General features: G+C 36.6%; 6 protein-coding genes across 6 annotated transcripts; 4 read left to right on the top strand and 2 right to left on the bottom strand.

Annotated features, from left to right (window-relative positions):
- The first annotated feature begins 4,399 nt into the window (after positions 1–4,399).
- Positions 4,400–5,764, top strand: LOC9304237 (putative FBD-associated F-box protein At1g05080). The gene has a single exon (XM_021019503.1). It carries the CDS (start codon positions 4,406–4,408, stop codon positions 5,444–5,446), a length of 1,041 nt encoding a protein of 346 aa, XP_020875162.1. The 5' UTR covers positions 4,400–4,405; the 3' UTR covers positions 5,447–5,764.
- A 3,232-nt stretch (positions 5,765–8,996) lies between these two features.
- On the top strand, positions 8,997–12,298 carry LOC9306259 (MATH domain-containing protein At5g43560). Its single transcript, XM_002870142.2, has 3 exons — positions 8,997–9,018; positions 11,315–11,724; positions 11,812–12,298. Exons 1-3 carry the CDS (start codon positions 8,997–8,999, stop codon positions 12,040–12,042), a joined length of 663 nt encoding a protein of 220 aa, XP_002870188.2. The 3' UTR covers positions 12,043–12,298.
- Positions 12,299–15,094: 2,796 nt separating this feature from the next.
- LOC110226606 lies at positions 15,095–17,329 on the top strand. The gene has a single exon (XM_021018651.1). It carries the CDS (start codon positions 15,244–15,246, stop codon positions 17,221–17,223), a length of 1,980 nt encoding a protein of 659 aa, XP_020874310.1. The 5' UTR covers positions 15,095–15,243; the 3' UTR covers positions 17,224–17,329.
- On the top strand, positions 17,276–19,277 carry LOC9304236. The gene is made up of 8 exons (XM_021018652.1): positions 17,276–17,650; positions 17,735–17,865; positions 18,023–18,100; positions 18,188–18,232; positions 18,317–18,361; positions 18,453–18,504; positions 18,585–18,681; positions 18,943–19,277. The coding sequence occupies exons 1-8, from the start codon at positions 17,371–17,373 to the stop codon at positions 19,106–19,108; spliced, it is 894 nt and encodes a 297-aa protein (XP_020874311.1). The 5' UTR covers positions 17,276–17,370; the 3' UTR covers positions 19,109–19,277.
- Positions 19,278–19,743: 466 nt separating this feature from the next.
- LOC9304235 lies at positions 19,744–24,127 on the bottom strand. Its single transcript, XM_002868117.2, has 7 exons — positions 23,620–24,127; positions 23,019–23,216; positions 22,280–22,552; positions 21,741–21,843; positions 21,462–21,580; positions 20,828–21,004; positions 19,744–20,672 (listed from the first exon to the last, which is right to left on the bottom strand). The coding sequence occupies exons 1-7, from the start codon at positions 23,908–23,910 to the stop codon at positions 19,866–19,868; spliced, it is 1,968 nt and encodes a 655-aa protein (XP_002868163.1). The 5' UTR covers positions 23,911–24,127; the 3' UTR covers positions 19,744–19,865.
- Positions 24,128–24,774: 647 nt separating this feature from the next.
- On the bottom strand, positions 24,775–26,044 carry LOC9306258. The gene is given in 5 exon segments (XM_021016996.1): positions 24,775–25,051; positions 25,053–25,094; positions 25,183–25,493; positions 25,495–25,927; positions 26,013–26,044. Coding segments are annotated over 5 exon segments (1,095 nt in total).
- Positions 26,045–26,285: the final 241 nt, after the last annotated feature.

The following is a 26,285-nucleotide window of genomic DNA, read 5'->3' as shown; positions in this document are numbered from 1 at the left end:
TCTGTGTGAGTCAACACGAACAAAATTTCAAAGATGAAAAATCAAGTCAGACATATCGAAATAGGAAGATAAGATGCTTCTCTAGTTACATCGTCTCCAGTGATGCAACTGAAGGTCCAGAGAAGAGAACATGGTTTGCTGACTAAATCTAACAAACGATTCTTCGAGTCATGAACTCTCTGAAATCATAAAGGAAAAAGATGTTAAAACTCTCTCCAAGAAATTAACCGCATGCCGCTTCTTAGCCTAACATATAGAGTTACAGATGCAGAAACTTGCAAACATAAAGCTAAATCTCACATCCTGGTTCAAAATCGAATATGAGTTATCACCTCGAAGGCATGCAAATGCTTATATATGTCACAAGAAGATGTTGCACAAAGCTGCCGATCCGCATTGTTATCGGCAATGTTGACAATTTAATTTGATTCTTATCCATTTTCATATCAGACAATACATCTCTGCTACAATAGTTACCTGCAATCCAAGCAATCAATTCAATACCAATAATTAATATAAAGAACAAATCTAATAAACAAAGTCATATAAAACAATTAGTAAGTAGTACCAATTGCCTCTGAATTCGGCCTTATGTACAGATTACTCAATGCTTTCCTTTCAATTGAAACAACAGCTGAAACTTCGTCATGTCGATATATTCCACTTGAGGACTCTTGTTATTGTCTCGTTCATTGAAACTGACCCATCATCAGATTTTCTAGGTGAAGAAGCAACTTTGTGAGGAACTACGCTTGGCTTAAGGTAATACATTGCTCGAGAAACCGACATTTACGCAAACAGGTTGTGTTGGTGCTAACTTCAATTTCGTAGACTTGTTCGAACAATGTGCTTAATAACTTCAATTTAGCCTATCTAGGTTTCGTAAGTACTACAAAGAATTAGGTGAAATTAAAAATTATATATTCCTTCTTCTTGTGAACTTGATTTCTGCTATGTAAGATGTTTTCCACTTCAGTCTAAGATCTGTTGCTTTTAGCTTCTGTTTGGTTTAATACTGTGATTTGGTTTCGTTTAGGGTTGAAATGGCGATCATACGGTTTTAGCATTAGAAGTGGAGCCTTGGAAATCCAGTTTTTTCTTTGTCATTCTCTAATCTTATATCCACCATTAAGTAGTTCTTGGAACAAAGAAGATCAAGCGTTTGAGCCCGCATGAGATCACCTTAATTCAAAACACAAACCACAAACAAATGAGATGTGAATAAATACAATCATAAAAAATGGAACTTGATATATTAATAAGAAGCAACAATCCATAAACCCTCAACCAACCTTAGTTATAACATACCATAGCAAATAAGCAACGTTTAACCAAATCGCATCATATATAATACTATGGATCAAGCTATTATACTAAGAATTGCAATACAAACATATCAGACCAAAATCTAGGAAAAAAGAATGAATAGAATCATAAAAAATGGAACTTTATATCACTAAGAAGTAAGTAACACATGTTCGACAAAGATCTTACAAAATGATCAGATATGAACCTGATGAATTGGTGGATACATTGAATTGGTGCAGACTGTGAATTCAAGGAGTTCGTAAACGCTATGCGGTATGTTCTTTAGGCAAGTCACTGAGATAAATACACAGAAAAAGGAAAAAAAAACTTGCGATTATGAATCTAATTCAAAACAGAAGACCATAAATAATATATATGGATGATTTTGATCTTCTTATTAAATGTAGAATTCATTCATAATTATCAATTTCTTGTTGAAGCTTCGCCTCCTCGTTTTGGAGCCTAGTACGAATCGGCTTTCCTTCTATGAAAACATAAAACCCAAAATCACGAAAACGAAAAGCATCATATCATATGTCGATTTAAAAAGGAAATAGTTAAGAAGAATATAATTAGCCCAACATTTAATAATAAGCTCACTTCTTTTCAAACAGTAAACCCAAGATAATAGGACAAAGCTTTAACAGAAAAAAATGATGTGGGACAAAGAAAAACTATTATTGGTTGGAAAATCTCAACTATATTAATCGAAATGTTTTAATTGGATGACGATCTTAAATTCTTAATAAGGTCAACCTGGAGAGACCTTTATTGTTTTTATTGTATTGATTATCGACCAATTATCCACAAAAATATTATTAAAAAATGCGTTGATAAAATTCATCCACGTATCACATTGTTAGTTTAAATTAGGTCGATTTTTTTTTCCATTCGAGGATAACCCAATGCAGTCGATTATATCGTGTGATACACTAAAACATTGACCAGATTTGTAGTTATGTTGTTGGTCATATAACCTATGTTTGAACCATGATAATCTGTTCTTTGATGTGGGTATTTGTATATTGATTTAGTTAGAATGTGTAGCCATATAACATGTTATAATAGGTGTACCTACCAAAAACAATATGGTCCACATGACGGTACATTAAAACAGTGACAAAATTAACATGGTGTTGGTCACATAACTTATGTTTGTTGTTGCATGTTACTAAATGTGTCAAAATGGATAAAAGTTAATGGATCAATCCAAACCAATCCAATCTATGGATATAATGAATGAGAAATTTGGATCTTAATGGATTAGTGAGTTTAATGAATTGGATTGAAATGATTATGTTAGAATAAATTAGTGGATTACTCATAACCAAACTAATAAAGAGTAAACATTCAAAATCAAATGTCTAAACAAAATATAACCAAATCAAATGTCTAAACCGATTTTAGTAAACAAAAGTAAACATGATTTAACTATTAAATCCATGAAATAAATTTTTCCTCCAAAACGTGATTCAACATTTTTCCGCAAAAAACGGGATTTTGTATTTTTCCGCCAAAAATATGATTCCATATTTTTCCGCCGAAACCGTGATTCCGAATTTTTCCGCCAAAATGTGAATTCGTGATTTTCCTGCCAAAAATTGATTCCACATTTCCCCGCCAAAAACGTGATTTCCTATTTTTCCCGTCAAAACCGTGATTCCACATTTTTCCGCCAAAAACATGATTCCACATTTTCCGCTAAAAACATAATTCATAATTTTCCCGCAAAAACGCAATTCAGCATTTTTCCGCCAAAAAGCAATTCGCATTTTCCCCTCCAAATACATAATTCCGTAATTTTCCCAGCAATTTCACATTTTTCCCGCCAAAAATATAATTCCGTAATTTTCTCCCCAAAAACGCTTTTCCGTATTTTCTCGCCAAAAAGCGATCCATATTTTCTCGCCAAAAACGTGATTCCGTATTCTCACCCACCCCCCCCTGCGAAAAACGTGATTCTAGATTTTTCCACGAAAACATGATTCCGTGATTTTCCCGTCAAAAACGTGATATCATAACTCATTTATGGCATTAAATATTATTTGTAATATTATATGATGATAATAATAATAATAAATTAATTAAATATTTCATTTTTATGGATCAACTCATTGAACCATTAAACCATCAAATAATTGGATTAATGGATTGACTCAATTCATTTAACAAATGAGTTAGATCAACTCATAAAACCATTTAAGACTAAATTCACTGGATTATGGATAGGTTTGAATCGGTTTATCAATTTTAACACCCCTACATGTTACCATGTAAATCTAAGTTTTTGGTTTGGGTATGGATACATTATTCTAATTGGCATGTGAAACAATGCAACGGGCTTTACTTGTTGTTAATCATTTTTTTTTGAATTAAATACAAGTTGATTATCATGCTTTATAGTTTATACTATGTACTTTTGTAAAACATATATAATATTCATATAAATTTTACAATCTTCACATATCAATTACATTTAACCCAAATATTTGTTTAATTTAGAACTACATTGAGCTTTAATTGATATTTTGTTTCTTTTTCCAATTTTTAAAATTATTTTATTTTTTAGAGTTTATGATTTTGTATGGACATAAGGTGTATAGAAAAAAATTAACTCTTAAGAAAACAAATCTATAGCTATTTTCTAAATGGGAATAGTTTATATTTTTATAAAAGAAAATAACAATATACTGTATAATGTTTTTGTGTGGTTTATAACTAATTTAAAAACATTTTTGTCAAGATATTTTTCCTTATGTATTGTTGTACATATATATATGAAGATATTCTTATAACTCTTAATTCATCACATATCAATTACTTTGGAAATACAATTAATTTCAATATTATATATATATTTCAAATTCTCTTTGTTTTCCTATATAAATTTAGAATTTATAATTGTAAGATATCCATATCAAAACTTTAACTAAATTGGCATACACAAAAGCAATATAAATGGTACTTGTGGAAGAAAATCTATAAATATTTTATAAGTAACTTATTAGGTTATATTTTCTAGATAATTTAAACTGGAAATAGCAATATATAATGTGGTTGCATTGTGTACAACTAATTCATAATTTTTGAGTCAAGAATGGGTTCTTTGTGTTGTTTGATGAATAAAATATCTTCAGAAGCTGAAAATGTTCAGAGAAAAGTAGGTGAAACCATGATCAATGACTTACCCGACGATTTGCTTGTGCAAATATTATTGCTTGTCCCAACAAAAGATGCAGTGGCTACCATGATTTTGTCAAAACGGTGGTTGTCTATCTGGACGATGATGTCAAAACTCAATTACAAAGACAACAAAAAAATTATTGATAGTGAATGCAAAAGTGTTTGGCAGTTTTTGGATAAGTCATTGAAAATTCACAAGGCACCTGTATTAGAAAGTATATCTGTACATCTCGGTCGACAATGTCCTGTCGATGAAGATGTCGGAAAGTGGATTACAAATGTGATTGATCGCAAAGTATGCGAACTATTTTTTACGCTCAATTGGTCACCAAAACCTATCAAGTTGCCCGATAGCCTTTACACATGCCATACTCTCGTCCATTTGAGACTTTCCCGAAAGATTTTAGTGGAACTTGTTTCTCACTCTTATCTCCCATCACTTACGAGGCTTGATCTTAAGTGTGTCTTTTTTAAAGACGAAGATTCTCTAGTTAGACTTTTATCAGGTTGTCATAACCTCAAGGACTTATATGTGAAACGACATATTGAAGACAACGTGAAAAATTTCAAAGTGAAAGTATCTTCTTTAAAGTTCTTAGTGTATGTGTATGAAAAGAATCATAGTATAGAATATACTAGGGGGTCTTTGGTTATTGATTCTTATGCTCTAACTAAAGTCATCGTCTATGATAATTCGGGAGACTCTTGCACGATTGAAAACACACCTCACCTTGATAAAGCAAGTATATTTGTTATGTGTTACCCAGGTGGCAAGTTTATGTTCTCTTCGCTCATTTTTTTCGATGTACATTTGAACATAGCAACGGTACGTGTTGATATTTCTCTCACTGTCACTTTTGTTCCTAGTGGTTATATTTCAAACGATCACTTATGTAGTGATTATATTCATTGCAGGTTAAGTGTTGTACCACTATTAATTTCTCTCAGCTTGTAGAGTGTAGGATACAACCACGTAATTTTGATTGGTTGGAACCACTTATGGTTTTAGTTCAAAATTCTCCAAAACTAAAACTACTTCTTATTGACCAAGTTCGTACTCTTTCCATTATTTTAATCAAGCGCATGCAAATTTTGGTGGACTAAAACTGAAGTAAATGTTTTATTTTCTTGTATCTTACTAGAGCATCGGTATAATTGAGAATTTACCACTTTCTTGGAATCGTCCGAGTTATGTTCCTAAATGCTTGTTAACCCATCTCGAAATCTTTGAATGGAAAGAATATGGAGGAAGAAGCGAAGAGAAGGAACTCATAAGATACATCTGTAACACCCGCGTCCCGCGATCCTAAAGGGGGCCTGTTTGTTCTAGGGAAAACTAGATCATGGTCGAGAAAGACCAATGAATAAGTTAACCCAAGGAAGGAATGAAACGTTTAAGTCATGAAAAGGGTAGGTGACTTAGACGATATCGGGATAATCTAGTGATCGTGGAGAAATGATCATGGAAAGATTGGGAATGGCGTAGTCAAGGCCGAGAAAACGGACCGAAAGACTTAGCCGAAAAGAACGGACGAAACTGTCCGAGCTAATCTAGCTAGGTGAGCTGGATGAACTAGCTAGCTCAGCTAGGTGAACTAAACCAGCTGGAGGACTAGCTAGCTCAGCTAGGTGAGCTGAGCGGCAGCTCAACCGAGCTCGGTGAACTGATCGAGTACTGACCCAGCTGGGTGGTCCGGTCAGGTGACATTCGAGCTGGTAGACTATGGTAGCTCGGGATAAAGAGGTGTAAGGTCGAGCGGTTACCGATGAACGGTTACCGTTGGCCAAAGGGTGGATAAGGCCGAACGATTACGATCGGAAAGACGCAACCTTTCGGAAGGATGCAACGAACGGATGTGATGTTTTGGAAACACACCCATTTGCCCCCTATATAAGGGAGGACGCCCAAGACATCTCACAATCACCATCACAATCCAAAAAGAGTCCAAAACACACCTCGAAGTTGTTGGTCTGAAAGGGGGTGCGGCTCGGCGAGTATCTCCGGAATCGGAATGGATTCTCGGAGCCTCGACCGAACTGATGCGCATGCTACCTCCCGATCCAACGGTTTGATGGAATGTTTGGATGGATTGATCGGACCGATCGTCAGAGAGACGGATCGGAACAGATGGATCGTTCGTCGGAGAGACGGATCAGAACAGATGGATCGTTCGTCGGAGAGACGGGTCGGATCGGGTAAGATGGTTGGGTCGACCGAATGATCGGATCGTGGTATCGATCGATGGAACGACAATTCGATCAAGTAGTTGGATGGACGGAGTGTTCGACGATTCGATTGATGGTTCGGATCGATAGCTCGATTATGGGGTCGATGGATCGTCCGTTCTAGAAATCAGATCGTCGAGGGAAGGACACGAAAAGGAAATAGATCGGCAAATCTCAGATTGTCGATATGGAGGTATTGACGAATCCAAAGATAGACCGATGGAATGATAGGGTTAACGGGGAGTTAATCGGAAAGGTGTAGAAGGGAAAGGTGTTCGAGGAAGCACGAGGATAAGTGCAACCGAACACACCTAAGGGTCGCCCATAGATGCAATCTCACAGAGAAAGGGAGAAAGCACCGAGAATGGGTAAGGCACGTGATTCTCCACGTAAGGACCAAATATCGTGGCCGCCTTTATGAATCAAACGTCTCAGCCTTGGTGGATCCGATCAGAAATCGGTAAGACCTATGGTGACTCGACGGATAACCAACGGGAAAGTCCACGGTGAGAACCGATGGACAAAACGGATGTTGGACCCGCGAGCAAACCAATGGCCGACGGACGAATGATTTCATGGGCTAGCCTACGATAATCCGATGGATGAATCCACGGACCCTTGGGTGTGATAATGATATTGTTCGGATCGCATGGATGGATCGATAAGCCGAAGCTTATACCGACCACCATGGACCGGACGGGTAAACGGTTAATAAACCGTGGGCGGTCGTAGTGATAAACGACCGGATCGGAAACATGGATGGTTCGATAAGCCGAGGGCTTGGTTGTCCACCATGAAACCGAAGGGGCGTACGTTTGGAGGACGGATGGACCAATAAGCCAAGAGTTTGATTTGGCCACCGTAAACCAAGGAGAACGTACGATCCCCAATCTCTATCGTGGGACTTAGACCAGTGGGGTTGGTTGGTTGTATGGCTAAGTAACGATAGAGATTGGTCCATCAATACATGATCGGTTAAGAATCGTTGTATGAATGGAACAAGGTGACGAAAGGGCTAAGAGAAGGATCAATGGACGGATCGAAGAGGAATCCAATCCGCATGTAGGCCAAGGTATGTAAACGAATCTAACTTATTAGTTAAGATAGACGTTTGGGAATTGGCCGTTGGATTAAGGATAAAGGAATATGCAATCGTTAGACTTAGAATGGTTAGCGAACAAATTGCATGTCTTGGCCGAGTTAAAGATTGATCTAAAGTCTTTGGGACAAAGACGATCAAACCGGTACAAGGGATGGTTGGAATTAGACCAAGGGTAGAAAGACTTCCGCTGGGTAATAACAAAGCGATTATAGACTTAAGCCTAGTAAAGGCAATTCTATGTTAAATCGCGAAAAATATGGAGGTTCGGCCGGGAAGAGGCACGAACGTGAACCTTGGGTCGCCGGACGCCGAGACGTCCGGGACAGGGTCTCACAACATCCTTGTTAACTCTATGTGTTTAAAAAGAGTTTCACTCTCCATGAAATCAACTTGTGATCTTGAAGATAAAGAGAAGATGATGGACGAGTTAAAATCTATGCCGAGGATCTCAAATTCTTCTCAGCTTACTGACACTCTGCTAATTCTGAATTATTATTATTTAGCAAGGATTGGTTAATCCATCATAAACTTATATGCGCCATTTATTTTACAAATTTTTAAAACTAAGAGTTATTATTACATATTAGTCATAAACTAATTCAGTTTGCTATAATAGAATTGCTATTAAAAGAAATCAATTCTAGTGTTGCCATTCGTAAAATGAGGATATGATACTTTGGTAATGGTCGAGATCGCTCAGTTGGTAGGCATTCTTGCTAATTACTCTTGTATAGTTTTTTTTTTCTTTCTTCAAAATTGTTTTGAAACTATGACGTACTGTCTGTAGTTTAACGGTGATTACCTTTTGATCTCCCATGTACTCACGCTTCAATATTTCCCATACTTCGTGAGACGTACTCACAACAAAAATCCGTGACAAGATGCCCTCAGCCATGGTTGAAGAATGAGAAACAACGTCTTTGCATTTTATTGCGACTCTCCTGTAATTCCTTATTGGGTGTCGCTGGATTTTAAACTTCAAATTCATTCTCTCCTAAATCTCAAACCTCTTTGAGAAAAGTGCATTTGAAATATTTGGACTCTATTAGAATATGGGCTTCCAACTCAAAACCAATTGGCAATGAGTGGAGAGACCCATATATTTTATATACTAGTCAAGATCCCTTGTCCTTTCCAATGTGGGATAATATTATCCCTAATACGCCCCCTCGAGATGATGGCTCTAGCCATTGATCTCGGTATGCTTTGGCATGGATCAGCGGGCCAACTATTGGGCCGGACCGATGGTGGATTGGATTTGGACATGTACGGATCAGGCTCTGATACCATATTAGAATATGGGCTTCCAACTCAAAACCAATTGGCAATGAGTGGAGAGGCACATATATTTTATATACTATATTTTATATACTAGTCAAGATCCTTTGTCAAACATTTTTAGTAATGTAAGATGTTTTCTATCGTGGTTATGTCCGTGGTCTTATCATATCCTCGTCTTCATTTTTAGTAATTCATTTTTAGTAACCAGCTGCTGTAAAAGTTTCAAGTGGTTATGTCCGTGGTCTTATCATATCCTCGTCTTCCGCTTTAAGGTCTTCATCATAAATTGATTGGAGCTTCAAAATCGCATCAAACCAGATTAGCAACTTAATGTAGAGTTTGTTTCAGAGAGAACAGAACATTAACAAAAGGAATCTAGCATTTCAAAGAAAATGATTCGAGGCGAATAATCAGTGTCAAGAAACCACGGTCTTAACCATAAAATCCACATTATCAACATTATGGTATTGGCGCCGTCCTCAGCTTTGCTTCCGACCGGACCTGCTCCAAGACTAGTGCGTTTCTCCTTCTCTTTCATCGAACCAACAGATGTTCCTCAACGGGCGTACCACCAACCACTTCTTCTTGGCTCACACCAATCAACCACTTCTACTACAAAATCAGTCTCAGGATCACACAAAGGAGCAAAGTATATATCTTGATTGTGTAGACTCTTGATTCCCTGTTTCTGATTTTTGTATTTAAACATCCAAGACTTTGACGCCTTCCTTTTCTTCTTCATGTTTTGGCTGTCTTGGTGAAGAGACATTTTACCGAACAATTTAAATGCATAACTTTTATTTGATATTGTTGGCAATTTCCGAAAATTCTCAGCAGTTCCTGAAACTTCAGTGGTGTTGATGAGAAAGAAAGGCAACAACATCTTGGTGTGAATCAACTCCAGTTTCGTTTGCAGAACAACTTGAGACAAATTCTCTGCACAATCTTTCAGTTCCAGCTGCTGGATCAATTATGCATCACTGGCTAAACTATCATTTCTGTTCGACAAGAACAGATCACTAGATTCCAGACTAGGTTCCATAACTGAATCCATGGGATGAATATCGGCTTGTTCTTGAATCAATTGATTCTGTTCAATCCAAGAATATGTTTCACTCTCTTCTACGTTGAATCCAAACACTTTCCCATTATCCGAAAATTGTTCATCATCACAAGACTTAGCAACATCAATTTCTACCAAGTCTGAATCAATAAGGAATCGATCTTCATCATAATTGGTTTCACCAGTCTCTAATTCACAGCCAAATGAATTCGACAGCCACACATGACTCGATATCTCAACCCCAATTTCTTCAAATTCCATAGCATTAGAGAGATGATCTTCACTATCAATCATGAGAATACCTGAGTTCTTGTGTTGTAGATGATGATTCGGAATTTCTGGCTCTTTGCAAAACACACATAAACCCTTCAACCTTCTCTCGTCAATCTCTTCACATGAGATTCTCACACGACGATTGAAATCCGGTGACTCTGAAAGTTGCGGCGAGGCTGGATGAGCATTCGACTTGCAGATTCTCCTCCTCCTTGCTCCTTGATTGCAACCACAAGAGCAGAGCATGAATTCGTTCCCCGATCTTCGCATTCTGGTCTGCGATTGTCTCTTTCAATTTATCTATTCCCGAGCCAAAAGTTTCGTCAACTTCACGAACCATCATCCCCATGGAGGTGGTGAAGGGAGGGCTCCAATTGGTAGAAAAAAACCCGTAACCCCCTGGGGTTATCCTGCACTTAGAGACTTTGATTCTTCGTCGCCCTAGTAAATAGGAGAGAAAATCGAATTTCTTTTTTTGTCTTAAAAAATTAGGAGTTAATTAACGTTCACTAAAAAAACACCTTTTGTAGCAAAGCATTTATTAAGAAAAATAGAAAAGCTTAATACAAAGGCGGAAAAAGAAATTATAATAACTTGGTCCCGGGCATCCACCATTATACCCACAATGATTGGCCCTGCGAGAGAGATAGAGACGAGAGAACACGGCACAATTGCCAGAAATAAAAAGTTCATACGAAACTCGTCGGATTTCGCCATTGGAGAGACGAGAGACGAGAGACGCGAGAGAGAACACGTCTATTAAAAACTCTCAATAAATTTGAAGTTTATTTATTTACTTACAGGCATGGTTTATAATATTTACAAAATAACCTGTTTTTTAAAATAAATAAAAAGTTATAAACTACAGTAAAACCCAGTGCTAATACCCGATAATTCTTATTATCTCATCAAGAATGAAGTTACATCCACTATTGTGATGGATTTCTTGTTTTATGGGTTAAAGTCTCTTGAAGAAAAATGGAGAAAATTAGAAAGACTTGCAAGCGTGGTTGCGAGAGAATTGATGATCAGTAACCAAATTGAATCGGCTATGAAGACTCTTGAAGAGGAAACTAAGAAGGAGAGAACAAATGATGACAAAGAATTCGCTTTAAAGATCAAAGAAGACGAAACTAAGAATGAAAGAACAATTGATGCCAAAGAATTTCAAGCTCTAATTGCTAGTGTGACCAATGATATGTTTGTTCTTGTTAAAAATCCCATGTTACTTCTAGAGAGATTTGTTCTTGCGCCATTGCCTGAAATGGGTTCTCCAAAGCTTGTGCAGGTTAGTCTCCTATGGCTCAACGTCAATTATAAATTTTATTTGTGTTAGTAACGTTTTTTTGAAGAAATTTATTTCATGTGAAACTAGGTTGGCAATGTCCAAACACAGTATAATATGGAGCACGATGAGAAGCAATTAGCTGATTATGGTAGATGGGCTTTGGAGGTATTTGTTTTTGACTATATCTTCTGCAACAAAATTGAATTCACATATGAAGAAACTATTGCATTGGAAAGGCAAGAAGAGCTTATTCAGGAAGAAGAAAAAGAGAAGAACACTAAACTCAAAAAAAAACTTGTTGGAAAAAAAGTGAAGTAATTCTTTTTAGTCTTTTATTCCTAGGCTGTTAGACATTTTAATATAAGCTTTCTTGTTTTCAAGTATGTGATAAAAGATTATAGATATGGTGTTTGTGTTTGTGTTTCTTCTTTTTTTTTGTTTTTTTGGAACTGACAATTAGACTTGTTGCATTTAGTCAAAAAGGTTGTGATACAAATCAGTCCTAAAACAATTTGGCTAATTTTAACCAATGTTTTGTTGTGGATAGTATCAAATTAATAGTTTTGTTCAAAAAAAAAAAGTATCAAATTAATAAGGGTCATTTAGGTGAGTGACCAAAAAGATAAATGAAATTAAGAATATAGCACACTAATTTTAAAAACAAAGAGAATAACCATCAGATATAGAGAAATGACAAAAACACCCTTAAGTATAGCACACGTATATGTGCTAGTAAAGGTGATTTATTTTATTTATTTTTTCTTTTATTTTTGAATTTTTTTTTAATCCACCATCTCACATTTGTTTGGTACATAGCTTTTAAAATAAAATTAATTTAACTTTGTGATCCTATGTAAAAAAAAGTAGAATTTTTTCTGAATATGTCGTTGGTTGAATTATTTAAAACGGACATAAATTTTTAAAATAGTGAATAGTGTTTGTAACTAAAAATATGGTGTACTATACATAAGCACACAAAAATAGATATAGTACTATATTATTTCCTATATATTATACTTAAATCAACTTTTAACTCTAAAATACTAAACCCTAAATCCAAAAGTCTAAACCCGAATCTAAAATATATCTTTACAAACGGTATTAATAAATTTTAAAATTAAAATAATGAATTTATTTAGAAAAATTGAATAGAACATTTTAGTGTTCTATATAGTATGGTGACGATAACAAAGAATACAAAATAGTACGCATGCTAAAGAAGGAACACTATACCCTAAGTGATACAACATAGAGAACCCAAACGACAAAGTTAAACGCACAAAAAAAAATCATAACTTAAATACACAATATAGAAAACCCAATTTTTCGATAAGATGTTATACCTAAAAGATAACCAAATATCTTTAATTAAACGCATGTGAAAGTATCAATCCAAAGAGCAACCAAAGAGAGATCGAAATTTCAAATCTATCTTAAAAATATATACATTTTTTTCTGAATGAAACATAGTTTGAATTTTAACAATAGGATGTGAAAAAATTATAATAGTGAATAGTGTTTGTATTTAAATACAAGGCGTACTATATAGAATCTATATGAATAGAATGTTGTACTATACTATTTTCCACAATTCTAAATAAATAAATCTTTAACTTTAAATATTAAACCTAAGAACCTTCACTCAAACCAAAAACATATGTATAAAAAAGAGTGTTATACCCTAACAAATACAACATAGAGAACATAAAATGCTGAATTAAACGCACGACGAATAAAGAACGCTATACCCTATAAGGGATACAACATAGAGAACCCAAATGACCAAATTAAATGCATATCAAAGAAAGGAAGTAATACCCCTAAATAATACAACATATAAAACCCAATTTTTCGAGGTAAACACATGTCGAATAAGGGACATTATACCTATAAAATAACCTCACGCTATTGTTTTATTCTCGTGTTTTGTATAGTACAAAAATGTTTGTATTTATAATCATATTTTAGTTCGTTATAAATTTTTATCAAGTTTTTAAAAATTCATACAAAATAAGTCTTAAGTCTTTTTCTTTTAAAGAATCATGAACATAAATATATATGTTTTTAAGTGAGAATATGAAATCTGAAAATTTTGTGTGAAGATATTCAGTGCAAATATAAATGAAAGAATAAAAAAAAAACTGAAAGAAAAGAAGAGTGAAGAAAGGAGGGGAGGAGAAAACCGGTGTGAAGAAAAGAAAGTGTGACGTAAATGAGAGAGAGCAATGATAACTGTTAGTCATGCAACAAGGACATATTTGTCATTATTATAGATAGGCATGGGCAAATAAACCGAACCGAAACCGAAGAAAAAAACCGAACCGAACCAAAAATTTGAAAATAACCGAATAGATAGTAAATTTAATAACCGAAATAACCGTAATCGAATCATTACCGAACCGGAATATTTCGGGTAACCTAAATATCCGAAACACAATTATATTTTCAAAATAATTAGTTATTTATAGACCAAATAATCAAAAATACTTGAAAATATGTAAAAATAGTTAAAATACTCGAAAATAATCGAAATATATCCAAAAATATAAGAAAATACTCAAGAATAACCGAAATATCCGAAAATATCATAAGCAAAATAACCGAATGGATACTAAATTTTAAAACCGAAACAACCGGAACCGAACCGAAATTTTAAAATATCCGAATGGATACTAAATTTTGAAACCGAAAGAACCGAAACCGAATGGACCCAACCGATAATATAAAGTATATTGTAGGTTAATGGTTACTATGCTTATTTTGTTAAATAAAGTTGTTTTTTTGGTTATAGCCTCCAATTCCTTTTTTTTAAAATGAAATTACAAAATTTAAACAAATCATATAAAAAACTAGTTATAAATATAAACAAAGGGAGAATAAAAAAAGAAATAGAAAAAGAGAGAAATGATGGGAAGATGACTAAAGGGTAAAGCTGTCATTAATACACATAATACAAAGAATAACATAGATGCATGGTTAGTATGGTTAGTTGTTGAATTATAATTTTTTTGTTGGTTATAGAATGCAATTCCCCAATTAATAATGCATGAGAATAAAACTAACAAGAAGCCCATATTGGTCCAGAGTTTCTCTAGTCTCTTAGTACAAACCATAATTGAACCAGAACCTAAATACTCATTATGGCCAAACGGAAAATTAATGCTACATAGTTATAAATTTAAGGATAGGTTCAATTTTGTCACCTTTTCCTGCTCCTATAAAAGCTAAATCTATTGTTAGATTGCAATTTTTTTCATTTCTTTTTAAATCTTCCCTCACACGTCACACACTGCAAAACACTGAAATTATTTCTTAATTAGTGAAAAGCTTGGGATATGAATATATATTTATATTCTGTTGACAAAAAAAAAAAAAAAAAAAGAATTATTTTTCTTGTATTTATTTCTTTTTCAGTTCAGTTACCATATATAGTACATTGTTCCACCTGTCACAAGCAACATTTGCTTTCAAAAGCAAAGAGGCAATTTTTTCTCCATTTTCAATCTTCTTCTTCTCCAAATGGGTTCAACATCCATTGATGAAGATCTCGTTGAAGAGAGAGAAGAACTCATGGTGTCTTATAGTGAGAATAACAGTCGACCTATCATTAAAAAAGCTCACTTTTTAAAACCCTTTGTCACCTCCATTGATGGGTTTGAAGGTATTCTTCGTCCATCTCCTTCTCCTGAGTTAAAAGCTTCGTCTTTGTGTGTTTTCTTTCGTGGGTGGAGGTTACCCAACAAAAAGTTTCAGTTTTGGGCTAAAAAAATGGCAGCTTTACACAAACCCACTTGGTTAAAATCTGGGATTTTTGAAGCAATCAAAGCATCGACTTACAAAATCCACAAAAACCCGTCTTTGATTCTCTCTCTCGCTCAGAATTGGTGTCCTGAAACTAATACATTTGTGTTCCCTTGGGGTGAAGCAACCATAACCCTTGAAGATGTTAATGTGCTTTTGGGTTTTTCTATCTCTGGTTCTTCTGTGTTTGCTTCTCTTCAAAGCTCAGAAATGAAAGAAGCAGTGGAGAGACTAGAGAGACGAAAGGAGGAGTGTTTGAAGCAGGAATCATGGATTTCAAGCTTTGTAGATGATGAAATGGAGCATGAAGCGTTTCTAGTGTTATGGCTTTCGAAGTTTGTGTTTCCAGATAAGTTTGGCCGTTCGATTTTCAGTGATGTTTTCCCAATAGCTGTTCGTCTAGCTAGAGGTGAAAGGATTGCTTTAGCTCCTGCTGTTCTCGCAAACCTGTACAATGATTTGAGTCAAATCTGTGTTTTAGACTCTATGCAAAATGTTTATCTTGATTCTCTTTTTAAGCTTGTTCAAGTATGGATATGGGAGAGGTTCAAGAGTATAAGACCAGAAGCTAAGGTGATACCAAGGGGTCAACCTAGGATTGCTCAATGGAGTGGTCTGAAACAGAGATTTGAGAATGTGGGACTGATTATTTTTCATGGTAATTTTGATTGGCGTCCCTATAGTGAACCTTTGGAGAATTGGAACCCACCTCGGTTTTATGTTGAAGAAGCTAAGTGGGTGAGGATTGATGAGAGTCTATATGGTGATGATGATGATGATGATGATGATGATGATGATGATGATGAGTTTGTGTCTTTTGCTAGATGTGTGAGAGTGTCTAAGCTTGTTGGTATTGGTTTAGTAGAGAACTACTATCCAAATAGAGTGGCGATGCAATTCGGATTGGCGCAAGATCTTCCTGTTTGGGGTACTAATCATAGAAGAAACTTAACAGAACAAGAAGCATGGGATGATTACAACAAACCGCTTGCTGGTTTAAAGCTATACGTTCCTTCTCGCCTCGCCACAGCTTCGGTTACTGCAAGATACAGAGACTGGTGGGCGAAATCAGTTTCAGAAATGCGGAAAGAATCAACAGAAACTTTCAATGTAAGCAGTACAGTTGATCATTATGATGATAGTGATGATGATGTACCTCTTAAGGTAGTACCATTGAGCCAAGTCTATCAGAAGTTGGACGATGAAATGAAGAAAGCCAAGCATTCGACAAACAAGAGACGCAAGTTAGCTCTTGAGGATGATGAGAGTGCTGCTGAGACAGAAGATGATGAGAGTGCTGAGACAGAAGATGGTGAGAGTGCTGACACAGAAGAAGATGATGATAACATGACTGTTGCTCAGAGGATCAAATCTAGGAAGAAGTCTGGTGACATAGAGAATACAAGAAGTAGACTTGTGGTGGCGGATAACAGCGTTCCAGACCTTCCTCAAAAGATTGCTTCTGGAGATGAGACAGTAGCAACAAAAGAAACAGAGCAAAAGAATGATGAAAACAAGTCTTCTAATGGAGTAGCTGAGAAGGAAGAAGATGATGAGAGATTAAAACAGAGAAAGCTTGCAATAAAGGAGCTAGCTTTGAAGACGGAAGCACGAATGATGAAGGTAGAGACCACTTTGGCAAAGATTAGACAATGGAAACTTAGAAAGATTCACACCAAACCTCCAGTTTCTACTTAAGCTATATAATCAGAGAGTCAGAGACAAAAGCTTCTTTCTATGTGTGCAAAAATGATACTTTTCTTGGAATTAAATTTTCGTATTTAAGTTTTATACTTAACCCAAATCCACATTTCGTCTTCTTCTTCTTCTTCTTCTTCTTCTCCAATGATTGTTCTCTCAGTCTCAGTCTCACTCTCACTCACATCATTACCATTCTCTTACGCGCTTTCTCCGACTACGTGCAAACCACGTGCCTCTCCTCCACGTAGCACCGTCTCGTTAATTTCTTCCAGGAGACGACAGGATCGCCGCCGATCAATTGAGGCTGTGTCTCGTGATATCCATGGTTCCGATTTGTTGGAATTGGAAGATGAATCTGATTTCGAGAAGCTTCTCTCATCTGATAATCGGATCTCCATCGCTGGCTTCGGTTCTCTTCTCTCTGGTGCGTATACTTCTCTTTTCGTTTGTGTATTGATTGAGATCATGAATCACCGATAAATGATTGATTGCTTTTGTTCTTAATTAGAGAGAAGCGCGAGGAGTACATTTCCAGATTTGGAGAATTTCAGAATCGCGAAATTGCAAGGATTCCGACGAGTTTTCGCTCACTCCGCTCCCATCTTCTTCGAACTTGGGATCGCAAATCCTGAAACTAAGGTCGGATTCGATAATTGGTTATGTATTGAGAAAATGGAGTTTTTAGAAACTGATTATGAAACTTCTGTGAATGAATAATAATGGCAAAGCTTTATTAGAGATTATAGATATTATTTTGGAATTAGATATACAATTCTGAATGTGATGAATGAAACAGGAGATCTCAAGCTTGAGTGTTGAGCCATGTGAAGGAGAGAGCCTTGTGGTTACTGTCTTTGAGATCAAAAGCTCAGAGGTACCAAGAGATATCTCTGAAAACTGCTTCAATCTTTTGATACAAGTATATGTATAATCTTTGACGGTTTGATACATCAAAATACAGATTCCGGCTTTTATTCAAAGGGAGCTTGAATTCCGGTTTCTCGCTGTGAGTCACTACTTCCTCTTCTTCCTCTAGCTTCAAGATATGCCCTACTGTGTGTTACAATGTTCATTTTTTCCTTACATATAGGTTGTTCCTGAAACAATGGAAGGCAAACCGTACACCAATTCTGCGGTTCGTCTAGTTTAAACAAATCTTTGTTCTTAATGACATTTGTGCTGTTTGTTTACTCTTTGCCGAGTTTGAGTTTTTGAGGCATGAACAGGTACTTTGTGGTCGATACAGTGATGAGGAGTTCTTCCAGATTAGATGCAAAGGTTAGGTACTTCCAAGTCTATCTAAATGTCTCAAATTTTGAAGCTATTATAGGATTTATTCATTTGTTGTTTATCTGCAGGAAACAAAGAGATTTACTTTCAACATTATGGAAGATTCAACATCGAGAAGATTTGGCGGGACGACATCTTACCTTGTCGTCTCTATCTAAGACATTGGTACACTCTCCTCCTTACTACAGTTCTTATCCAACTTTAGAGCTAAATGATCAATTAACAAACCATCAACCATAACTTGTTTCAAATAAATTGAGAGAAACAAGTGTTGCCCGAAACAACAACTAATTATACTGTTGCACCACAACCTTGTTCTTGAATTAGCTCTGAATAATTTTTGGTACTTGGATGGGAAATTTGATGGTTTTCTGCTGGAACTTGATTAAAGATTCTTATATGTTGAAGATCTCCTGTGTTTTGCAGTGTGTTGGCTGCTAAAAACCTAGGAGATGAAGCTTACAATAACTTTCTGGATCATACGTTCTTGGGAGATCGAAAAACGACCATCAGAGAGTATTTAAGCAGCACAGGGTCTGGTATCATGGAAGAAGAACCACCAGAGGCTCTCAAGTCTAGATATGGAGGTTGATCAAAAGCCGAAAACTTTTAAAAGATGATTTTTCTATCAAACAAACTTCAAACGTTACAAATAAAAATGAACTTGTAGGTTTTAAATGTTTAATTGTTATCGAAGCTGGTTAAAAGAATATAGAAAGAAGAAAAATCAATAAATGTCCCACATCGGGAGTTTTAGAGAAGGGTAGTGTTTCTTTGGGCTATATAAAGGAATGAGTTTTGTCATTTTATGTAACCCGTTTCTGTCAGAGGTGAAGGATGATCCGTCAATGATCGTTTAGAGACGGCGGATCGTGCCGACACAGAATTTGACGAACATAATTATTAAGGCGAGTGGGCCTTGCCTTACTTTGGTTGGGCCTGCCCGTCAATTTTTGGAAGCCTCGATATCCCAATCGAGGTTCTACCCATACCAAACGAGATAAGACTTTTCTGAGAACTGAGAAGCTTCACCTAACCGAATCAAAATTAAAATGAACCAGAACTTTGGGCTTTGATATAATAAGCTTAACCTAACCAGATCAACCCAATTAAATTGAACCATATTTAAACCAAATTTGATGTGAAATTCAAGTGGAGGCTATTGTTTGAGAATTAGATCATCACAATAAAGGTCTGATAAGTGTTGAATGGTGAGCAACAATCACATTCACAGCCAAAAAAATCTGCTATTCCATTAATATCTCTCTACATTTGAAGAAAAAACATGTAAACTCTGTGTATAAATATTTATAATGTACAGTTGATGATGATAATGAAGCTGGAGGAGCTCATGAAGAGTGTGGATCACACTCGAGCTCAGTAATTAAGAGTTCCATCATCTTTTTATACATTGGCATATAATGATCATTTATCATTGTTCTCGATAGCCTAATCTTTCTGTACAGTTCTCTTGGCGTCTCATATATCCTTACATGCTCCACCGTAGTTGTTGTTCCGACCACCCCCACTTCGTCACGCTCTGTTTCAGACTCTGTCTCAGTTACAGACACTATGTGCATTATCTTACCCGGCGGGTAAAACCGCTGGTTCTCTATCAAGTCCATTGAAGATGCTGAAACCGGACTCTGGTTCTGTCCTGCGGTTGAATCGCCCCCGCCAGTAATGACAGTCTCTTCCTCTGTTATCTCCTTTGCTGCTGCCGCTTCTTCCTCCATGGCTTCACTGTCTCTTTCGTTCTCCTGTCGAGTCAACTCTTTGTCCAGTTCGTCCCATAGCTCACCTTCTGTCACGTCTTCTTCTATTGAAGATGTTTCAGCGATGACTTGGTCAATTGAGATCAACGGCTCTTCCTCTTCTTCTTCGTCTGGTTCATCGCGATCAGATTCACTGCTGCTTGAAGAACTATGTTCTATTCTCTTGTGACATTTACGGTCTATCACTACAGTTTCAGCCACTAGAGCTTCAGTGCTTCTTCTTTCAGGCATAATAGCTGATGCTTCCGGCAAGTCTGTGACTTTGGAGTTAAGCTGAGAGCTAATAGCTCTACGGCGTGGTCCTATGCAAGACCAAGACGAGAGAGTTGAACGGGTCTGCACAACGGCTTGCGCTACATCCTGCGCACGCTTTAGCATGACCTGAACAAATTTTCCAGCATTAATCATCATCAAGACAAAAGAAACACCTGCCCATGAATCTATACATTTAATTGTTCCACATATATCCATTCACTCAAAAAGCCGCAACCTTTTTTTCTCATGATATTATTTGCATTGTGGACCACAGATTCTACCTGAGTGCCGCTTGAGACAGGCCGAAGAATCGCCCCAGCACCAGCCACTTTTGCTTTCGCACTGGCTATAGAGGGCAAACGAGACCCTATAGCAGTTGCAGACCGATAAACAACACTAAGGACCCTGGTGTGTTCAACCTGATCACGCAAGTCATTTGACCATGAGGACGAGGTTACCTAACAGAAAATACACAAAATAAGGATCTTATCTTTGTCAAAAATGAGTGTACATATAATACTTTACAAGAAACTTTGAACCATGGTTTGCAAAAGTGGATATAAACTGGAGAACCATGGATGGGAAGAACCCACAGAAATCAAAATTAAGAGTTAATACCAAAGTGTCCATTTTCCATTGAACACTTGTGGGAAAAACTTTGGTCAACTAGCCAAATAGTGAAAATATCTAAGATGCCTGGAAAGACTGAATCATTTAGCAGGGGAAAGATATACATTTTATCTCTACGGCAGTACCAAGTTAAAAATGCAGGCTTGCATCCACTATTTAATATACCAAGCTTAACAATGTTAGCAATATATTGTACCACTACAGAATCAGGAAAATTTATTCTAATGGTGGCAGAGATAAATCCTGTGAATGTAGCATCACATATAGGCAAAGCAGGTCACATACCTCAGAACGAAGGTCATCGACTGAAGCAGCAGAGAATGTTGGGACTAGATCAGATCCATTGATAATAGTAGTAATGAATTGCTTGCCTGATTCTGCTAAATCCCAAGTCATACAAGCAGCTGCGAGTTGTTCAATTTGAAATTCAGTGCATAGTAACAATTTTTAATTTATACACACAGAACTAATTGAGATATAAAGAGTTCAGGATCAAAATTAAGGGAGAGGAGCAGATAACAAAACGCAAGAAAACACCACCATTAATCCTTAAATTGGGAGTACCTGGTGCAAAAGTGAAACAAGTAGCTGAGGAAAACTCTTTTTGCTCCCGAAGAATATACGTTAAAAGTGAAGCCGTCCCACCTCCAAGAGAATGACCTACAATCTGAAACAAAATATGCTCTTTAGATTCGAATAATTCGATACAGTAATAAAGGACTTCCTATTTCAACAGTGAAATTCTCAAGACAAAATGCGTAGCATTTAAAAAGTATCAATAATCTCTCTAAAACGGATTTCTAAATGAATTAAGATTCGCACGTGGGAATTAATTAAATTGACTCTGACGTTTGAACATTATGTCATCTGCAGTTTGATTAGTGTGACAGATGCCTACATAATGTCCTAGAATCCAAATGGGAAAAGTAATTCTATCTTCACGATCTGAATTATCACATAAGTAAACAACATACTTTTTTCTAGGTCATCTACATCTATTGGTATATAATCTATAGCAGTCATAACGAGACAAAGAATTAGTAAAAACAGAAAACGTAATAGTAATCTGTAAATCAGGAATGTATCGCTAACAGAGCATTTACCTGAACCTTGAAACTAGGATTCTCATCAAGGGCCTTGAGGAGGCAAGGAACACTAAGTTTAGCAATCCATCGAGCTGCAGCAACCATTCCACAGTGTGCATAACCTAAAACTAAGTTGCTTAGCCCACCATCATGCAAAACTGAATGATGGAAAGGGACCACTGCACCAGTTGCTGCTGTTAATGTATCTTTAATGCTATGAGTGCCACGGATCAAAAGCAGGAGACATTTTGAATTGGTATCTCGTATAATCGTGAAGGCAGGCTGCATAATCTGCAGCGTTCCCAAATTCAATTGTTTATGGTTCCGGATATAAACGAAAACAACAAAAAAGAACTCAAAAGTATAAAATATTAAACCAAACAAAACACTTGCACTGAGATCTAATCAAGCTTCCCCTTTTCTTTTAGTTTCCACTTGACCAGCATGATAGCCAATTTATCAAATATACAATTCAACGGATAAAACTCTTTGTAACAAATTAGGTCCAAATTTTAATACAAGAACAGCACTGAAGATCAACCATTATGGGGAATATATACTGTTATAAAAATATCTATGAGACAAACTCTTGTTAGCCTCCCAAAATATATGTTCCCAAGAGAAGCTATCCATAAAGTAAGAATATAGAGTGCTTCAAAAAAGGATTTCTAGTCTGGACAAGAAAGCATCAAGTCACTATAAACAAGCTAAACACGAGTAATAGCAGTCAAAGAAAAATCACACTGAAATGACCTACCCCTGCTTTAGGCTTCTGAAGAAGGACATCTTCATGAGTATAACCAGCAGTCTCCAGAAACACGGCAAATGGCTTCTTGGAGAAGAGCATACAGAGGGTCAAAAATCTCAGTAACTCCGTCAACTCCATGATAATCTCTGGTCCTTTTAACTCTATACAATTACTTCCAGCATAAACACTAGCAGTTGGAAAGTTCCCCTGAAAAAAAAACGCAAACATACAATGTCACTAGCTACACACCAAATTGGCCAATGAATCTGACAAAAAAAAACTCTGCATTGAAACAGCGGAAATAGTGACCACATCACTATTCACTAGTCATAGATTACAAGTGTAAATTTTTCCCACATGCAAAATAACCAAACAACCATCCTACACTGAAATGAACAGAGCTCAAATATGTCTTATTAGGAAAGTAAACGATATAGGACTCAGAATATCCCCACCAAAAATATGAAAGAACACAGAGTAAACTAGAATTTCTATTAAGTCACAGAACATATATATACCAAAAGATCAAATCAAGTTCGCTAATTTATGCAACCAATTTACAGATGAAAACTGAAAAAATTCAAACCCAGAAGAGGTAAAAAGGTCAAACCTGCCTACGCATCAAATAGTTAATACCAAAAGCGAGATCGGCAATAGGCCATTTGCCCAGAGTCTCTGAATACGTAAACCGTAACGTCTCTGACAAAGTTGAAATAGTCTCAAGCCAAGTCGCCGGCGCTTGAGCCGGTCTTCTAACAATCCTCCTCCTTCCGGATCTCCCTGATTTACCCAATTCACCTCCTGAATCATCTTCCCCATTTCTCGCCCACACGATCCGACGGCTCAGTAAGTACAGAATCACCACTGCTCCCGTCGCCGTCACCATTACACCCGCCGCCATCTCCGATCCTCCTCCTCCTCCTCCTCCAATTTCACTCCTCAGCCGAATCTAGAAAACGTAATTCAGCGATTCGAAGATTTCTTCACGAATTTCGAAACTAATCATCAGAGATCCTTCATAATGCATGAATCGAAGCTCTGATTTCTCCAAAATTTCAATTCCGATTTGGGAATTCCCCGGGAACGTTGAGAGAGGAAAGCGAGAATCGTTATGATATCAAATGGATTCATGATTTTTTTTTTTACATTTTAAGGTTTAAAATTACTAAAAAGGACATGAATTCGTCGGCATCTACTCAGGTGAATCAAGGGTATTATCGTCATTGTAAGAGACAAGTAGGTAACCATTTAAGGTTAAGTTAAGAGGAAAGAAGAACGTTAGGAATAATATATAGATTTGTTCCTACGTAAAGCAATCCAATGATATTAACACTCTAATCAGGATTAGTGCACTAATCATTTATTCATATAACCTAAATAGTTAGCTCCACAAACCAGTTATAATCGAATTTATGTTAGAATATGAACACGATCAAACACGATTGCTTTTGAGTACACACAACTGTGTCTCTTGTTTATTGTATTAACAATTATATCCATTGCTTTCACGACTTTACTTCACATTTATATAAAACAACTAGACAATAATAACAACAAAATGAAGAACTTAATCTTTTTCTTTTATCTATATGACTTCTTGAGTCCATGAGTGACCAATGCGTTGTTAAACTAAAAATGGAACCTCATAATTTTCTTTTCCTTGTAAGATAACATAGTTTAACAACGAATGATAAATTTCATTAATCTTGTCCTTGTACACACAACATAATCTTGGCATAACTAGTGAAGGACATGTAACTAGAGTCTAGTGAGACGTTGGAGGGATTTAGTAAGGGAGGACTATTTGTTCCGAACAGCAATTTGGTGTAGACTTGGGTGTGAAGGAACGTGGGGTTTTAGTGGCGATATCGTAAACACCGTAGCCTTCACCATAGCCTTCACCGAGGAAATAGATGGAGTTAGGTTTTAGGCCCGGGAATGAGCTGGCTTTGACACAAAAAGGCTCGTTATTGCCGAGGAATATGCAGAGATCACCAATGTCTTCTGTGTAACACATGTTCATATCTTCCTCTTCTCTAAACACAATTGAATACTAACGACTTGTTCGCAGGGCTTTCAACATACCTACCAAGCAGAGCCAAGAAAAAGAAAGAACATGTTATAACATGAAACCGCAAAAGCAAACAGACAACCCTAACATGAAACCTCGTACCATTTGAGTAGGAAACGTTGTCCTGAGGGACACTCCACAAGCTCGTGTGTCCTGTAACAAGAATCGAAAAGCTGCAACTCGGAATGCGAAAACTGAGGAAGGTTATGAAATTTTAACTCATGGTACTGAGGTGTGGTGGATGGTAGACCAACCCAAGACCACAAGTGGTGGCCACCAGAACTTGGCATGTAGAACCTTTGATCTCTCTTGGAATACATCAACTTGGATTGCTCAAAATAATCGAATAATCTAGTAGACATAGCGAGGAGGAACCCTTTAGTTTCACGACCAGGCGTATATATACTCACAGGAACGTCCCATGTACTTGTCAGCAATAATGCAGTCTTCTTCTTCAGGAGAAGAGGACATTGCCACACCACTTACCATTTCAGTTTGAGAACCATTTAGACTAGGCCGAGGAGGCAGATCAATGATCTTGGGGTTTGATTTGGAGCACGAGGGATAGTTGCTGATTAGTATGTAATCAGGGGAGCTAAGATAAACTCCCCATCCATGGGAACTTCCCACTAGCCTAGACTTAATCAAATCTTTGGGAAGTGGCTTATCAACGATGGTGAAATACTCTTCCTTGGCCGGGTCAAACATGAGGAACTCTGTCATTTGGGCTTCTTCACCACAAGGGGTGGCACGATGCAGCAAAAAAGGGTTGGTGGTAGAGGAGGAGAACATCCTAAGGGTTTGGCATCTCTGTGGGAAGAGTAAGAAGTAGACATCAGAGAAGAAGATGAAGAAGAAGAAGAAGAAAACAGAGATTATACAAAAACTAGAGATTGAAGAGATTTACCAGAGCAAGTTTGCGGAGAGAGGACTTGGAAGAGAGGCTGAGAAGCAGAGACGACATAGCTTTGCTTTGATATGTATAAAATCAAAAAGAACAAAAGGGTTTTCGAGTTAGTCAACAATGAAGTCCCTTCTTGACTTGGTCTAAGACCAAAGTGCTTAGCCACAAGAAAAAAGGGTTTTCAATAATGTCTCGCTCTCTCCTTTTTTCCTCTGTTTCCATGTTTCTCCACTTTCCTTTTTCCCTTGCTATATAATCTTGTGACAATGGAAAAGAAAAATCTTGTAATCAAATTTGTACA

The sequence above is a fragment of the Arabidopsis lyrata genome (genome assembly GCF_000004255.2).
Source record: "Arabidopsis lyrata subsp. lyrata unplaced genomic scaffold ARALYscaffold_7, whole genome shotgun sequence".
Classification (NCBI taxonomy): domain Eukaryota; kingdom Viridiplantae; phylum Streptophyta; class Magnoliopsida; order Brassicales; family Brassicaceae; genus Arabidopsis; species Arabidopsis lyrata.
This window is presented reverse-complemented; position numbering and strand designations above follow the sequence as displayed.

Coding starts and splice junctions, on each gene's coding strand:
- LOC9304237 (XM_021019503.1), top strand. CDS start 4,406: ATGGGTTCTTTGTGTTGTTTGATGAATAAAATATCTTCAGAAGCTGAA.
- LOC9306259 (XM_002870142.2), top strand. CDS start 8,997: ATGGCTCTAGCCATTGATCTCG. Junction 9,019..11,314: donor GGCTCTAGCCATTGATCTCG/GTATGCTTTGGC, acceptor AGTAAAACCCAG/TGCTAATACCCGATAATTCT. Junction 11,725..11,811: donor GTTCTCCAAAGCTTGTGCAG/GTTAGTCTCCTA, acceptor ATGTGAAACTAG/GTTGGCAATGTCCAAACACA.
- LOC110226606 (XM_021018651.1), top strand. CDS start 15,244: ATGGGTTCAACATCCATTGATGAAGATCTCGTTGAAGAGAGAGAAGAA.
- LOC9304236 (XM_021018652.1), top strand. CDS start 17,371: ATGATTGTTCTCTCAGTCTCAGTCTCACTCTCACTCACATCATTACCA. Junction 17,651..17,734: donor CTTCGGTTCTCTTCTCTCTG/GTGCGTATACTT, acceptor GTTCTTAATTAG/AGAGAAGCGCGAGGAGTACA. Junction 18,682..18,942: donor CGTCTCTATCTAAGACATTG/GTACACTCTCCT, acceptor TGTGTTTTGCAG/TGTGTTGGCTGCTAAAAACC.
- LOC9304235 (XM_002868117.2), bottom strand. CDS start 23,910: ATGGCGGCGGGTGTAATGGTGACGGCGACGGGAGCAGTGGTGATTCTG. Junction 23,217..23,619: donor ACTATTTGATGCGTAGGCAG/GTTTGACCTTTT, acceptor TTTTTTTTTCAG/GGGAACTTTCCAACTGCTAG. Junction 20,673..20,827: donor CTGTCTCAAGCGGCACTCAG/GTAGAATCTGTG, acceptor AAATTTGTTCAG/GTCATGCTAAAGCGTGCGCA.